Below are 17,634 nucleotides of genomic sequence, written 5' to 3'. Positions count from 1 at the left end.
GGTTACTCTACTGAGGGCTTACTCAGTTATTCATTCGTTCAGCAAATGTTGGGTGCCTAGTTCTGTGTTGGCCACTAGGAATACAGTGGTAAATAAGACAAATACAATCCCTGCCCTCATAAAATATACAACCTAGCAGAATAGGCAGGTAATGAGCAAATATCTACACCATTGAATGGCACTGTAAAAGGAAAGGTAGAGTGGGCTCCTAAACAAGGAGACCTAATGGGGTCTGGTCAGAGAAAGCCACTCTTAGAGAACGATGTTTAAGCTGAGCCATGCAATCTGAACACAAAGTAACCAAGAGAACTGGGTTTGGGGACCATTTTAGGCAGAGGGAACAGCAGGGTGTAGGCTCCTTTGGAGCAATATACTCAGTCCTGACATGACTAAATATGCCTGAACTTTTATGACAGATGCACCCTTTTCAACATCCAAGACAGATATGTTGTTATAGATTATATATATGTTATATGTTGGTAATAGATTCATTCTTTAATAAACCAAAGGTAATGGCTGTACATAGGAAAGGGAAGAGCAGTTTGAAAGGCAGCTTACAGTTGTCAAGTTCAGAATATGCTGAACGACAACAGACAGCTAATCTCATCTCTACTCTATGCTAGAACTACACTGTCCAGTAATGTAACCACTAGGCCACAGGTGACTACTGAGCCCTTGACATGTGGCTACTACAGTTGAGGAGCTGAATTTTTATGTTATTTAATCTTAATTAATTTAGGTTAAAATTTTAAGCTAATATTTGATTTATATATTATGAATCATATGTATGATTTACTGGAAAACTTTTAAAACTTTATTTTGGAAAAACCTGGGTACGTAAATCAACTTTTTCAATTGTAAATTTTATAAAATCTAACTGCAGATCAAGTATTTCCTATGAAAACTTAGTGTGCAAAATGAGATGTGCAGTACATGTAAAATACACCCAAGCTATCCAAGAATTAATATGAAAAAGGAATACAAATAACTCAATAATTTACCTATATGCTTTTACTTTTTAAAATGAGGCAACAAGGAAATTTACAATTATATTGTGGCTCGCATTAGTTGTATTGGGCAGTGCTGATCTAGACTAGAGGTGAGGAACTTAAAATGCAGAAGAAGGAAGCTTGATTATATAATAGGAAAAAATTTCTGCTTGTAACATGGCTCTGGAATCCCTGTCTCTATGTACAGCTTTTTTTTCCCCCAGTGTGATAAAAAGGCAAGTCTTACGTGGAGGGCAAAAGTGCCTGTCCTTTGTGTAACCTTGTCAAGATCTGCTGCACTCCACTGGGCATGCATACAAGGAAAATTATTAACCTTGAGATAAGGAAATGCACTTTTAAAGGAGAAACTTCCTTCCTCTATCTGGTAAATCCAATAATACTGATTTTTCTGGACACTTGAGGAGCTGGGCTCTCAACGCCAGCTAGCCTGTCCTCTGGAATGTACAGACAGGGAGAGTGAGCCGTAATCCTTCAGGACACTGTCACTTTGAACACCGTCTATATCTCACAGACAGATTCTTTTGACAATCAGATCGCCAGTACCTTACATTTCTAGGGAAGGGAACAACCAGTTTTCTGTGGTTCACAGTTGGGAAACAAACCAGAGCTGTATGTTATAGCTGATATGAAATAAATGATTAATCAGATTTGCTGTGTTTATGCTTGTATGCATTATAGGTTTATAAACATATACTCTGTTTTCATAGTCTCTATGATTAAGAGTTTTTCCATAAACCAAAAAATATGTATTTTTTTATCTAAAAGTAATTTTGACATTGTCTTCATAGAGCACGAATTCTTGGTCTTTGTAAGATTAGATTCTTTTGAAAATTTGATGAAATGAATGGATGCTCAATTTCCAAGCACTCACACACAACCTGAAGCCCTCCATGACCTCCCTAGGGGGTCCAAGAACCCAATATTAGAAATCTCTGCCCTAGAGCAGGACCTTTTGTTTTACTTTAACCTTTTCCTGACTATCTCTCTAATTTACCATGTGACAATCAGCAAATTTATACACATCTGTGGTTTCAGTTTCCTCATCTATGTAATAATATGACCTCTAAATTCTCCCTTTAACTGCTCTTCTTTCATGATTTTATGTCCTGTATTTTAATTTGAGATATGTAACCGTTTCCTTGAAGTTAAAAACTATTGGCTGTTTAAACTAAAAATAGTAATGAACATGGATTTTAGAGTGTAGATGAAAGTAAAATATATGACAACAAGAAAGGGTAATAATTGGAAACATATCACCATAAAGTTTTAAAATCATTTATGAAGTAAGAATATTTTGAATATGACTGTGGTAAGTTGAAGACATTTAATGTTAAAAATGCATATTTTACTCTCTAAAGCAACCTAAACAAAATTATAAATACATATAATTAAAATGTCATGAGAGGAGATGAAATGGAATACTAAAAAAGTATTTTATTTACCCTCAAAAATGCAGAGAAGTAGAACAGAGGAATGAACAGCCGATGAGACAAATGGAAGTCAAACACCAAGATGGTAGACTTAAATCCCAACATATCAATAATTATATTAAATGTAAATGAACCAAACACCCCAATTAAAAGGCAGAAATTGTCAGACTGCATAAAAAAGCAAAACCTTATATGCTATTTACAAAAGACACATTTTAAATGTAAAGACGAAAATTGAAAGTAAAGAGATATAAAGAGCTGTACCATGCAAACACTAAGCATAAGAAAGCTGCTATGACTTTACTAATACTATCAGACAAAATAGTCTATAAGATGAAGAGTATTACCATAGATGAATGAGGATATTTTATAGTAATAAAAGGAAATACAATATAATCAAGTATATAGATAACAATACTAAATACAAAGCATGCAGATACGTCAGCTAAAGAGTTATAGGCAAATCTGTAATCATAGTTGGAGACTATAGTAAGAAGCAGAAAAACCCATCCACCCATTTCCTGGGCTCTTGAGGGGCATTCTCCTCAGTGCCTCTACTGGACTCTCTTTACACCCTATCACAGTATTCACCATATCCTACAGTAATTTGTTATTTACAAACTTACCTTTCCTTACAAGCACAATGCGTGCAACACAGTGGAAAATTAATAAATGTTTATTGGAAGAATAAATGAATTCTCATGCACTATCATTTATAACTGAGGAGCAAGTTGTTCTCTTATTCTCAACCAATTGCCTTCAATCTTACTTACCTCTGACCCCGAAGAACAGCTGTGTACAGGTGAATACACTGACTGTCTTGAACCAACCAATACAGGAGCCCATCACTAAGGTCTAAAGTTAGAGCAATTACCTAAATAGAAAATATGGAAAGAAAACAAATCAAATACATGTTTAAGGATACCTTTGTGATTATGTCACACTTAAGCTACAGATTTCTCTTTAACATCCTCTTTGGAATAATAAACTCGGTGATTTTTGCCTTTCACTGAATATAAATATTATATGAGTATGTCTATTACTATGTAATTTTTATATAAGCACTGGTTTCCTAAAAATCCCCAAATGGCAAGAAGTATCTGTTATTCACTGCTATATACTTATCTCTAGTGGTTCTCAAAGTTTGAGTCTTGGACCAGCAGCATCAGCATCACCTGGGAACTTGTTACAAATACAAATTTTCAACCACACTCCAGGTCCTACTGAATGAGAGACTTTGAGCCACTGTGCAAAGCCTTGTCTAAAACTAGCCATAACTTTGGACTCTTCAGCCAAATAAGCCAATGAATTTGATCGTTGTTTAAATCAGTTGTTCGCAATTGCTGCACATTAGAATTACCAGTGGAGTTCTTTAAACTTCTCAATTCCCAGTCTGCATCCTGTTAAATTTTGATCTCTGGAGATGGTACCCAGTCTCCAGTATGTCTTCATATTCCCCAGGTAATTCCAATGTGTCTCCAAGCTTGAGAACCAGTGGTTCAAACCATTTAAAATTATATCTCCTGTTAATTACAACCAAAAACATCCTGGAGTCAGCTCTACCCACCACCAGAGCCTCCCATCAAGCCTCTTAGATAGCCTCAACCACCAGAGGGCAGACAACAGAAGCAAGAAAAACTACAACCCTGCAGCCTGTGGACCAAAAACCACAGTTACAGAAAGATAGAGAAGATGAAAAGGCAGAGGGCTATGTACCAGATGAAGGAACAAGAAAAAACCCCAGAAAAACAACTAAATGAAGTGGAGATAGGCAACCTTCCAGAAAAAGAATTCAGAATAATGATAGTGAAGATGATCCAGGACCTCGGAATAAGAATGGAGGCAAAGATTGAGAAGATGCAAGAAATGATTAACAAAGACCTAGAAGAATTAAAGAACAAACAAACAGAGATGACCAATACAATAACTGAAATGAAAACTACACTAGAAGGAATCAATAGCAGAATAACTGAGGCAGAAGAACGGATAAGTGACCTGGAAGACAGAATGGTGGAATTCACTGCTGCGGAACAGACTAAAGAAAAAAGAATGAAAAGAAATGAAGACAGCCTAAGAGACCTCTGGGACAACATTAAACGCAACAACATTCGCATTATAGGGGTCCCAGAAGGAGAAGAGAGAGAGAAAGGACCAGAGAAAATATTTGAGGAGATTATAGTCGAAAACTTCCCTAACATGGGAAAGGAAATAGCCACCCAAGTCCAGGAAGCACAGAGAGTCCCATACAGAATAAACCCAAGGAGAAACACGCCGAGACACATAGTAATCAAAGTGGCAAAAATTAAAGACAAAGAAAAATTATTGAAAGCAGCAAGGGAAAAACGACAAATAACATACAAGGGAACTCCCATAAGGTTAACAGCTGATTTCTCAGCAGAAACTCTGCAAGCCAGAAGGGAGTGGCATGATATACTTAAAGTGATGAAAGGGAAGAACCGACAACCAAGATTACTCTACCCGGCAAGGATCTCATTTAGATTTGATGGAGAAATCAAAAGCTTTACAGACAAGCAAAAGCTACGAGAATTCAGCACCACCAAACCAGCTCTACAACAAATGCTAAAGGAACTTCTCTAAGTGGGAAACACAAGAGAAGAAAAGGACATACAAAAACAAACCCAAAACAATTAAGAAAATGGTCATAGGAACATACATATCGATAATTACCTTAAACGTGAATGGATTAAATGCCCCAACCAAAAGACATAGACTGGCTAAATGGATACAAAAACAAGACCCATATATATGCTGTCTACAAGAGACCCACTTTAGACCTAGGGACACATACAGACTGAAAGTGAGGGGATGGAAAAAGATATTCCATGCAAATGGAAATCAAAAGAAAGCTGGAGTAGCTATACTCATATCAGATAAAATAGACTTTAAAATAAAGAATGTTACAAGAGACAAGGAAGGACACTACATAATGATCCAGGGATCAATCCAAGAAGAAGATATAACAATTATAAATATATATGCACCCAACATAGGAGCACCTCAATACATAAGGCAACTGCTAACAGCTATAAAAGAGGAAATCGACAGTAACACAATAATAGTGGGGGACTTTAACACTTCACTTACACCAATGGACAGATCATCCAAAATGAAAATAAATAAGGAAACAGAAGCTTTAAATGACACAATAGACCAGATAGATTTAATTGATATATATAGGACATTCCATCCAAAAACAGCAGATTACACGTTCTTCTCAAGTGCGCACGGAACATTCTCCAGGATAGATCACATCTTGGGTCACAAATCAAGCCTCAGTAAATTTAAGAAAATTGAAATCATATCAAGCATCTTTTCTGACCACAACGCTATGAGATTGGAAATGAATTACAGGGAAAAAAACGTAAAAAAGACAAACACATGGAGGCTAAACAATACGTTACTAAATAACCAAGAGATCACTGAAGAAATCAAAGAGGAAATCAAAAAATACCTAGAGACAAATGACAATGAAAACACGACGACCCAAAACCTATGGGATGCAGCAAAAGCTGTTCTAAGAGGGAAGTTTATAGCTATACAAGCCTACCTAAAGAAACAAGAAAAATCTCAAGTAAACAATCTAACCTTACACCTAAAGAAACTAGAGAAAGAAGAACAAACAAAACCCAAAGTTAGCAGAAGGAAAGAAATCATAAAGATCAGAGCAGAAATAAATGAAATAGAAACAAAGAAAACAATAGCAAAGATCAATAAAACTAAAAGTTGGTTCTTTGAGAAGATAAACAAAATTGATAAGCCATTAGCCAGACTCATCAAGAAAAAGAGGGAGAGGACTCAAATCAATAAAATCAGAAATGAAAAAGGAGAAGTTACAACAGACACCGCAGAAATACAAAGCATCCTAAGAGACTACTACAAGCAACTTTATGCCAACAAAATGGACAACCTGGAAGAAATGGACAGATTCTTAGAAAGGTATAACCTTCCAAGACTGAATCAGGAAGAAACAGAAAATATGAACAGACCAATCACAAGTAATGAAATTGAAACTGTGATTAAAAATCTTCCAACAAACAAAAGTCCAGGACCAGATGGCTTCACAGGTGAATTCTATCAAACATTTAGAGAAGAGCTAACACCCATCCTTCTCAAACTCTTCCAAAAAATTGCAGAGGAAGGAACACTCCCAAACTCATTCTATGAGGCCACCATCACCCTGATACCAAAACCAGACAAAGACACTACAAAAAAAGAAAATTACAGACCAATATCACTGATGAATATAGATGCAAAAATCCTCAACAAAATACTAGCAAACAGAATCCAACAACACATTAAAAGGATCATACACCACGATCAAGTGGGATTTATCCCAGGGATGCAAGGATTCTTCAATATACGCAAATCAATCAATGTGATACACCATATTAACAAATTGAAGAATAAAAACCATACGATCATCTCAATAGATGCAGAAAAAGCTTTTGACAAAATTCAACACCCATTTCTGATAAAAACTCTCCAGAAAGTGGGCATAGAGGGAACCTACCTCAACATAATAAAGGCCATATATGACAAACCCACAGCAAACATCATTCTCAATGGTGAAAAACTGAAAGCATTTCCTCTAAGATCAGGAATGAGACAAGGATGTCCACTCTCACCACTATTATTCAACATAGTTCTGGAAGTCCTAGCCACGGCAATCAGAGAAGAAAAAGAAATAAAAGGAATACAAATTGGAAAAGAAGAAGTAAAACTGTCACTGTTTGCGGATGACATGATACTATACATAGAGAATCCTAAAACTGCCACCAGAAAACTGCTAGAGCTAATTAATGAATATGGTAAAGTTGCAGGATACAAAATTAATGCACAGAAATCTCTTGCATTCCTATACACTAATGATGAAAAATCTGAAAGAGAAATTATGGAAACACTCCCATTTACCATTGCAACACAAAGAATAAAATACCTAGGAATAAACCTACCTAGGGAGACAAAAGACCTGTATGCAGAAAACTATAAGACACTGATGAAAGAAATTAAAGATGATACCAACAGATGGAGAGATATATACCATGTTCTTGGATTGGAAGAATCAACATTGTGAAAATGAGTATACTACCCAAAGCAATCTACAGATTCAATGCAATCCCTATCAAATTACCAATGGCATTTTTTACGGAGCTAGAACAAATCATCTTAAAATTTGTATGGAGACACAAAAGACCCCGAATAGCCAAAGCAGTCTTGAGGCAAAAAGATGGAGCTGGAGGAATCAGACTCCCTGACTTCAGACTCTACTACAAAGCTACAGTAATCAAGACAATATGGTACTGGCACAAAAACAGAAACATAGATCAATGGAACAACATAGAAAGCCCAGAGATTAACCCACGCACCTATGGTCAACTAATCTATGACAAAGGAGGCAAAGATATACAATGGAGAAAAGACAGTCTCTTCAATAAGTGGTGCTGGGAAAACTGGACAGCTACATGTAAAAGAATGAAATTAGAATACTCCCTAACACCATACACAAAAATAAACTCAAAATGGGTTAGAGACCTAAATATAAGACTGGACACTATAAAACTCTTAGAGGAAAACATAGGAAGAACACTCTTTGACATAAATCACAGCAAGATCTTTTTTGATCCACCTCCTAGAGTAATGGAAATAAAAACAAAAATAAACAAGTGGGACCTAATGACACTTAAAAGCTTTTGCACAGCAAAGGAAACCATAAACAAGACGAAAAGACAACCCTCAGAATGGGAGAAAATATTTGCAAATGAATCAACGGACAAAGGATTAATCTCCAAAATATATAAACAGCTCATTCAGCTCAATATCAAAGAAACAAACAACCCAATCCAAAAATGGGCAGAAGACCTAAATAGACATTTCTCCAAAGAAGACATACAGACGGCCACGAAGCACATGAAAAGATGCTCAACATCACTAATTATTAGAGAAATGCAAATCAAAACTACAATGAGGTATCACCTCACTCCTGTTAGAATGGGCATCATCAGAAAACCTACAAACAACAAATGCTGGAGAGGGTGTGGAGAAAAGGGAACCCTCTTGCACTGTTGGTGGGAATGTAAATTGATACAGCCACTATGGAGAACAATATGGAGGTTCCTTAAAAAACTAAAAATAGATTTACCATATGACCCAGCAATCCCACTACTGGGCATATACCCAGAGAAAACCGTAATTCAAAAAGACACATGCACCCGAATGTTCATTGCAGCACTATTTACAATAGCCAGGTCATGGAAGCAACCTAAATGCCCATCAACAGACGAATGGATAAAGAAGATGTGGTACATATATACAATGGAATATTACTCAGCCATAAAAAGGAACGAAATTGAGTCATTTGTTGAGACGTGGATGGATCTAGAGACTGTCATACAGAGTGAAGTAAGTCAGAAAGAGAAAAACAAATATCGTATATTAATGCACGTATGTGGAACCTAGAAAAATGGTACAGATGAGCCAGTTTGCAGGGCAGAAGTTGAGACACAGATGTAGAGAATGGACATATGGACACCAAGGGGGGAAAACTGCGGTGAGGTGGGGATGGTGGTGTGCTGAATTGGGCGATTGGGACTGACGTATACAGCGATGTGTATAAAATTGATGCCTAATAAGAACCTGCAGTATAAAAAAACAAACAAACAAACAAACAAACAAAAAAAACATCCTGACGTTTTTCTAAAATATAACACAAACAGGGTTTTTATGTGATATAATTGGATAGAGTCATGTATATATAAAGTCCTATTTCCAGCTGACATCTTACAACCACTTCTCACTACTGTTTCTTTGTCTTCTTTTTACAATCTATGTCTTAATTTTACATCCAGTTGACGACGTGAGGCCTGAGGGAGGACTGTTTCTCCTATGAAATAAGGTGCATGAGATAGAAGTTACAATCCAAAGGATCTTTTTTGCTTTCTTTGGCTTTATAGGTATTTTTCAAATGAGTTGAGATTGCTAGGAGTCTGACCTCAGAATAGCAGAGTCTTTCTATGGCAGACCTAGAGGCTGAGAGGTATCAGATAGGATTAAAGTTGATGACTGTATCTTTAGCAAGATACAACAGCATATAAACAAATAGATGAACCAGTGAAAAATGTAAAAAGAATACAATAAAGTATCCAACAACTAAAAATACTTGCTGGCAGGTTACCCAAGGCTTGCTACAAAGAAATAATCTCAAGACCCATGGCTGCAAGAACCTTCAGTAGTCATGTAAATCACAGCCTTCAATCTTCAAGAAAACTCAACCTACTCCTTTCCCAAAAGGTAGAAAACTATTCTAGCAATTCCTAGCCTTTCGGGAGTTGAATTATGTCCTTTCTTCAGGCTAAAAGAGATTTATTGATAATTTTTCCAGTTAAAGTGAAACCAGGTTAATATTGTTTGGTTATCTATAATGAGATGCACTAGAGTTTTCTAAATTACAGATTAACTCTACTTTATCTCTTAAAAAAGAGATTCTACAACTCCCTTTGCTGGAATACAACAAACTTCAAGCTATAAGTGAAATTCAGGTGTTGGATCATTACCCCATTCCTTTACACCAGCCATTTGGGCCCATATTTAAGCAGTGTCAGAAGGTGTTCCATAAATCTTTGGTAACCATTGTTACGTCTAGTAACTCCCATACCTAGGAAATAATCCCTTTGATCTAAACGAAGACCTTGAAGTTTAATCCCCTGGTAAAATGTACTATATACTATAAGCCTGACACATCAGATGTGGCAAAAAGTATCTTTTCACTTTAAATGAATATCTCATTTCATTCTCCCTTTTCATCACACAAATGAGTCTTTCTATAAATGATTGGCTAACTATTTTATTACACCTGTTGATTGCAAAGTATCTTATACTCCGTGATAAATCTGTGAGTAACACAGAAAGGAATGACAGTGAGATGGAGCGCTTTGCTCAGTGCAAAACATATTACCTTCAAAACACCTACTAGCATTAATGGAGGCAGATGAATAAGACAACAAGTCACAGAACCAGAACACAGATTTGCACAAGTAGCAACAACATTAGCCAGCCTGTGAGAGTATTTGGAGTGGATTTTAAAGAAAAGTGTATTTCCTCAAACATGCTGAGAAATCTAATGATTCACTCATTTACAGAAAAGTCCCCAGGGCCACTCCCGAGCTATCCTGAGTAGAAAAAGCTCAAACGACAAGATCAGGACAGCAGGGAGATTACTGACAAAGTCTCAGGGATGAATAGGAAGTTACTCCTGATATACTGTTACCTTTAACATGCTTTTACACAAAAAAGTTTTTCCCCTAACATTTTTTATTGAGACATAAAAAACATACTTTCTTTATATTCAGACTCAAGTGGCTCTAAAATAGAATTAAGGGATTTTTCATTATTTGACAGGAATAATTAATCTCTGGATATGGTGTGTAAATTTCTATTTCTTTTAAATATCTGTGTTATAATCTGTAGGTGCCAATCTTAGGAATTATAACTGATACATCATATGGAATTGAGGATCAGTGACTCAACAATTTGTTTGTTTATAAATGATCTGATACATCTGTATTATCGCTACTGACAACAAAAAAGGCTTTAAAAAAATAAGAAAATTTTAAGAAATAGCCTAGATAGAAATAGTATAAATGATATATTTCTTCTTCATGCTTTTCTGTAATTTCTAAATTTTCTACAGTAGACATATATTATCATGATGATCAGAAAAAACAAAATTCAGAAATTTAGATGGGTTGCTAGAGGGTAGCTAAACAGGATCAAGAAAAATAGGTATTGCTTCTAGAAGTTGAGGAAGTAAAAATAACATTTGTTTTAGAACCATTTCTATATCAGGGTATTTTTTAGATTGAGTTTAAAAATACAAGCTTAACTATTGAGTGGTTACCATGTGCCTGGAACTATTCTCACTACTTCCCATGAATTATCTCATTTAATCTTCACAACAACCCTAAGAGGTAGGACAATTGTTAATATTCCCATTTTTCAGATAATGAAACAGGCACAGAGAAGTCAACTTTCCTAGGAGTTCCACAGTTTTTGGAGCAGTCAGTACCAGAAATTGATTGAAAATAATAAAACACCTAATCATCACCCAACAAGAAGCTCTAAAATATCCAAAGAATTCCTAAAGACTATGAAAACAGACGGAAATTAAAATGCTCTTAAAGTGTGAGTCCATTCAAGATAAAGCAAACTATAAAAATCTCCATATTATATTCTAATTTATTTAATCAATTATGACAATCAATAAGACTTAGAGAAAGTTTGGTTATACCAAGATCTTACCATAACAGTATTTCTTTTCAGATTCTACCTGAACAACTCACAATAAGCAGAAACAGTATTATTATAACTATAAAACAGCATTATTTAGTACTATTAAATGATCAGATCTTATTTTTAATTTTCACCTTTTTCCCAGAAAACCAAGGCTGTGCCTGTAGTATAAGGGAACTTTTCCCATTTAGCCTGGTACTTTCAACTGAATACAGTGTGGTCCAATAGAGATATCCGCCAACTGAGTCCACCACCATGTCATTCACCAACAACTTCACGTGAGTCACAATGTCTGTGTGTCCTGTCAACAGAGACTGCCTTTGTATCTATAAAACATAATCATGTCAGTTAGTAATTTTCAAATGGCATCATGAATAGTTTATTGCAATTGTTAGTAAACTACTGCATTCATACATTCATTTGTACAACCACAAGTATTTATTGGCACTATGTGCTGGGTAGTGTGCCTAGCCTTGGAAACATAACAGAAGTTATAAGAAAGTTAGAGTTTATAAGGAAGTTTACTCCTTTTCATGCCTCTAAAGAGAAAGGAGATACATTTATTTTGAGTTAAAATACTTGCTCTTCCTAATCATACATCCAATCAACACATAAAAATGTATTTGATTAGGCTCCCAAAGAAGATGAGTACTCCTGATAAATGGTGATGTCTCTCTCCTTGCTCCTGTCAGTATATCTCCATAATATTAATTACTATCATTATTGAGTACCTATTATGTGCCAGGCACTATACTTCTTTTTTTCAGTCTTTAAAATATTAGCTCTTTTAGCCCTCACATTAAGCCTGTAAAGGATTTCTATTTCCTACTTTTTCACAACTAAACTGGGTTCAAAGAAGTTAAGTAATTTTTCAAGGAGTTGAACAGTTTTATAAGAGACAGAGCAAATACTTGAAACCAGTTTTTATCCCACTCTTCCACTTCCTCCTTCAAAACTATTTTCAAACTAACCCATTTTGGGGAGCATTCTCTGATTAACCCCAGTCAGCTCCATTCTGCCTACAAGTCATTGGCACTTATGAATTCAGACTATACCATATTGCTTTGCTTCTAAATACATTGCTCTGTACGCTTCTTCTATTAATTCATGAATGTATTTTTATGTCATGAGAAGAGCAGGGGCAAGAGGTGATGGTTGCACAACACTGAACATACTAAAAATCACTGCATTTTATACAATCAAAGGGTGAATTTTCTGGTACATGGATTATATCTCAACAAAGCTGATATTTTTTTTTAAAAGAGCAGAGGCATGTCGTCTATTTTCTTCATATTCTCTACTATGCCTATTCTCAAGACTCTAAACATATTGGTAACAGATAATGAGTAAATAAATGAATGGACACATGCCTTCCTGATTAGAAAATGATTTCCATACCATATTTCTTGATCTGTTAGACCAGTGTTCTCATCATCAACCATCCTTTTCTTCAGTGTGCACAATGCGCGGGATGTCTTCATCTTGCCCCCAAATCCACTCTCCACCCTCTCCACCCTCCTCTGTGCCCCCTGAGCCTGATATCAATGGACTACATCAACCTAGCTCCATTGTTCTCTGGCTTCCAGAGAGTTTCAGCCAATGGAAGCACTGGCAGAAGATCAGATGCCAGAAGAAAAGAGGGATGGGGGTACATATGTACCCCCGTATCAGTCCTTGCTAGACCATACATTTTGACAGTGGCTGGTTTTCATGTCAGCAACTCTCCTAAAGCTACAGCCCTCACCATTCTTTCCCTTGCCCTTTATGCCTGGTGGCAGTAATATCCTCCCACACTTGCTAGCCCAGGGCATGCTTCACCATCCTTTGTTCATTTTCCTTAGCCCTGTAGATACCTTTGAAAATAGTCCCCTCACTTAGTTTCTTTTAATCATGCCTTTGGAGTGTGCCATCTTCCCTAGGACACTAACCCACTGGTGAACATTTTAATATATTTATTTTAAGATATTATTGAAAACATGTGACTGATACACCACATAGTGATATAAAATTTCCTTTAGACCTAAATACATTTTAATTAAAAAGTGAGTAGGCTTAGAGACAAATACTAAGTAAATATTAGCATAGGTGGTACACAAGTATGAAAAAAATCATGAAAATTACATTCCAATCACTGAAATGGGTGGGCATTGTTTGAGAGCATCCAGAATGCCAGGCTTGTACTTACCACGTATGTCTTTCCAGCCCAGTAGAGAAAGTGACCCAGCCACTCAAAAGCTAAAGCCCCTGCTCCTGCAATGTTGGGTATGTGATAATTCTCTGAGATGTCCGTCCCATTCAGCAGCCACACATAGACATCACCTTTCATGTCGCTGTAGTAGAGGCTGTTGTTATACCAATCCATGTCTCAAAACAAAGTGAATTGGTAGCAGTTATTTTTTCATACATGCCAGTGTAAACATGGCGAGTCAACACATCATACATGCACCTCAACATAACATTAAAGCATATACTAACATAGATACTCACTAGAGCTTCAAGGATCTGTCAAGGATATTATCCCAAAATCTTAACCCTTGGAACTAGAGAGAGGAACTAATAGTAATTGAGTGTCTCCTCTTTGCCAAACATTGTCTTGGATACTTTTACCTATTTCACTCAACTCTTAAAACAAAGCTATGAAGTAGAAATCATCCCGATTTTTTTTTTTTTTTTTGGCTGTGCTGCGAGGCTTGCGAGATCTCAGTTCCTCAACCAGGGATTAAAGCTGGGCCATGGCAATGAAAGCCCAGACCCCTAACTGTTAGGCCACCAGGGAACTCCCCATCCCCATTTTTGACATGGCGAGCCCAAGACTCCGTGAAATTATCTATTCTGCCCGAGGTCTCACAGATGAAAAGAGGAGGAGCCCAGATTCAAGCCAACTTCAAAGCATCATTCTTTCTATTAGTACCACACTGGCTCCTAAGTCCAACTCATTTTGGTCAGAAATGCTGTGGTACTTTTAATAGCCAAACAAAGAGATCTAATAATTAGATAATTATAGACGATGCCATTAAATAATAAATAAATAATAATAAATTATAGAAGATGCCATTAAAGTAAGATGCCATCACTTAACCTTCTTTGTCATGAAATTCTTTCTTATACTTGATTTAGAACTTCACATAGCTGTTCTGTGCTCCAGTCTGATAGCAAACTCATAATAAATTACTTAACTATAGCTGTCTTCATGGAACAAGTTAGGCTGTTACTGTGAGACAACATTGAGAAATTAAAATACGTGAGAAGTATATCAAAGCCTTCCTGAAATGGGCATAAGTCATTAAATAACTACATTTTGTGGAGTAATAAATGGCCCTCCTCCTTGAGAACAGACATTTTCTTAATAGTGTCACTGGCAGAATAGTTCAGTCAATATTTGTTCCTTTCATTATTGACCTAATACTAAAATACTCAATCCTTTTGATTGGTTGAATATCTCAGGAAGTCTTACAAGTAGAAACCTGCCATCCAAGTGTACAGGGGACTTGGTGTTTACCTGATACATTTCCCATATCAGAGGATAGGAATTCTCCTGGGCCAAAGCTATTTAATGGTTTACTCCAAAGCCCATCTTCTTTCACAGCCATGATAAATGGTGGCTCTGCAGCTGTTTGGTTTTTTAAAAAAAAAATTGAAAGAAATATCACAGAAAACACACTTTTTTTAGGTACACATTTATACCTTAGATTTCCTTCATAAAGTCAATCAGCATTTTGAAAAATACTCTGGAATAATATGAGTAATTGTATCTGCTTAAAAGAATTATCTATCATATTAAACATACTTTCTGATTTTTGTGTAAATAGTTGTAATTGAATGTGAAGAGAAATGTGTAGCGATGTTTCCTCTATAGCAATGCCATGGTCATGGCAGAATTTTTTTTTTTTTTTTTTTTTTTTTTGCTTTAGCTATTGGTGGCCATGGTCCTATTCAGAGCACCCAGAAGCGATTGTGATAACAACAGTAGTATAAATGGGTCAGTTATCTTTCCATTTTTTTTCAACCAAGAGGATAGAATTCAACATAATTTACAGCCCCTCAGCTTCTCTCACCAAGACCTTCAGAGTTCAAGGAGGGCTACTGCTTAATAAACCATGAGAAAGGAGAAAACCATGAAGAAGAAGAGAATTATATTGTTTGTTAAAAAATATCTTGGATAGTTTAAAATAGCAGGTTAGGAACATAAATATCACACAATGCTTCATTTGCTTTCCTAATCTCAGATAATAAACACATCCTCAAGGGGTCAACGCACCCTCATTCTAATTTTTTTACCACATCGAAGGGGAGAAATTTTAAAGGACATAGGGAGAAAGGCTTTTTGTCAGAATCACTCCCTAAATCAAGAATATCTTCTCACCTGGTACCAGGGTAGTTCCCACTGAGGGCTCTGACCAAGGGCCTGGCCCCTTGGGAGAACTTGCTCTCACAAAAACCTTGTATTTCGTAGCACTCTGAAGGTCGTGTACATTAAGGATGGTCCCACTTATATTAGAGAACACGTGAGTGGTTTCAGGAAAGTCTTGGGTTGATACTTTCACCTCGTAAGTCCAGTTCTGCCAGGCGGAAGGGCCTAATTGGAAGAGTTAAACAATATTACTGACGAGGATGACATCAGCAAGGGCAAACAAAGGACTGTCAGTAAATTTATCTACAGCTTCACCTTGAGTGAAAGGATAATTGGGCCTGTTGCCCCATAATCACCAGGGTTAACTTGGTGACGTGACTAGGACAGTGGTCATCCCACCCACTCATTTTGTCCCATCAAAGGAGACATCATGCCCAACAAATCGGAAGCCACTGTTCCCCTGTCAGTGCTGTATGATTGGCTGCATAGCACTGTCGGAGGGGTTTTCTATACAAGCTCCTAATAAACAAATGCTTAATGATGAATCTCTAATATAATTCCCAGTGTTGGTAGAGCATCTCCCTCCTAGAAGCCCAAACAATACAAAAGAATTTTTTTTTTGCTAATTCATTTTCAGCCATCTTTGACATATACAGCAAACAGGCATAATTAACTTAGTCTTAAAGTAAAAAATAGCCAATGTTTGCTAGATACTCTAGGGGACCAGGGGTTGGCAAACGGCAGCCCACAGGCCACATCTGGCCCACTGCCTGTTTTTGTAAATAAAGTTGTACTGGAACACAGCCACAGCTACATATTTACATTTTATCTATGGCTGTTTACACACCACAAAGACAGAGTTGAGTAGCTATGCCAGAAGCCATATGACCCACAAAGCTGAAAATATTTACTATCTGGTCCTTCCTTTATAGAAAAAATTTGCCAAAAGCTGTGCTAGACACTGTTCTAAGTGTTCTACCTATGCATCTTAATTTGGTCTGTATGACAATCCCATAGAAATATATAATTAATATTTTTATTTCCAGTAGTGGAAACATGCATGAAGTGGTTAAGTAACTTGCCCAGGTCATTCTGCTAAAAAAGGGCAAGACCAGCCTTTGAATCCATGCAGGCTGGCTCCAGAGCCCACCTGCATACCCACCACACATGCTGCCTCTCCAGAGATGAAAATTCAAGTCCAGAGAGTTTTAGTCTCAAATTCATGCAAGATCTCCCTGGATACATAATCTCAACCCAAGTGCTCCATCCCCCTGGCTAATGCATTCCCTCAGACTAGAATGTCAGTGCCTGACTCCAAGGAGACGCTCAATAAATGCTCCAACCGTTCTGTTGGGACATATATGATGAAATATAGAGAGTCTCTTAATGCAAAACTGATAAATGTAGAACAAATGTATAAACACGTGTGTGTGTGTGTGTGTGTGTGTGTGTGTGTGTGTGTGTGAAAGAGAGAGAGAGAGCACTAAGTAGCGCTTTGGGTTGATGACTAAATAATCACATATGGGCCCTCAAAGTT

The 17,634-nt window shown here is 36.7% G+C and overlaps 1 protein-coding gene across 2 annotated transcripts in view; it reads right to left on the bottom strand.

Moving 5' to 3' along the window:
• ROS1 (ROS proto-oncogene 1, receptor tyrosine kinase) overlaps window positions 1–17,634 on the bottom strand; it is a 116,755-nt gene that overhangs the window by 62,813 nt on the left and 36,308 nt on the right. For both annotated transcript variants that reach the window (XM_068551069.1, XM_068551070.1), the window contains exons 14-18: window positions 16,110–16,322; window positions 15,246–15,356; window positions 13,932–14,110; window positions 11,881–12,072; window positions 3,214–3,314 (exon numbers count right to left, since the gene is read on the bottom strand). In XM_068551069.1, the coding sequence (XP_068407170.1) occupies window positions 3,214–3,314; window positions 11,881–12,072; window positions 13,932–14,110; window positions 15,246–15,356; window positions 16,110–16,322 (796 nt within the window). The remainder of the gene's footprint in view (window positions 1–3,213; window positions 3,315–11,880; window positions 12,073–13,931; window positions 14,111–15,245; window positions 15,357–16,109; window positions 16,323–17,634) is intronic.

Source organism: Eschrichtius robustus, chromosome 9 (assembly GCF_028021215.1).
Source record: "Eschrichtius robustus isolate mEscRob2 chromosome 9, mEscRob2.pri, whole genome shotgun sequence".
Taxonomy (NCBI): domain Eukaryota; kingdom Metazoa; phylum Chordata; class Mammalia; order Artiodactyla; family Eschrichtiidae; genus Eschrichtius; species Eschrichtius robustus.
Note: the sequence above shows the minus strand (reverse complement) of the source record. Positions and strands in the feature narration are given on the sequence as shown.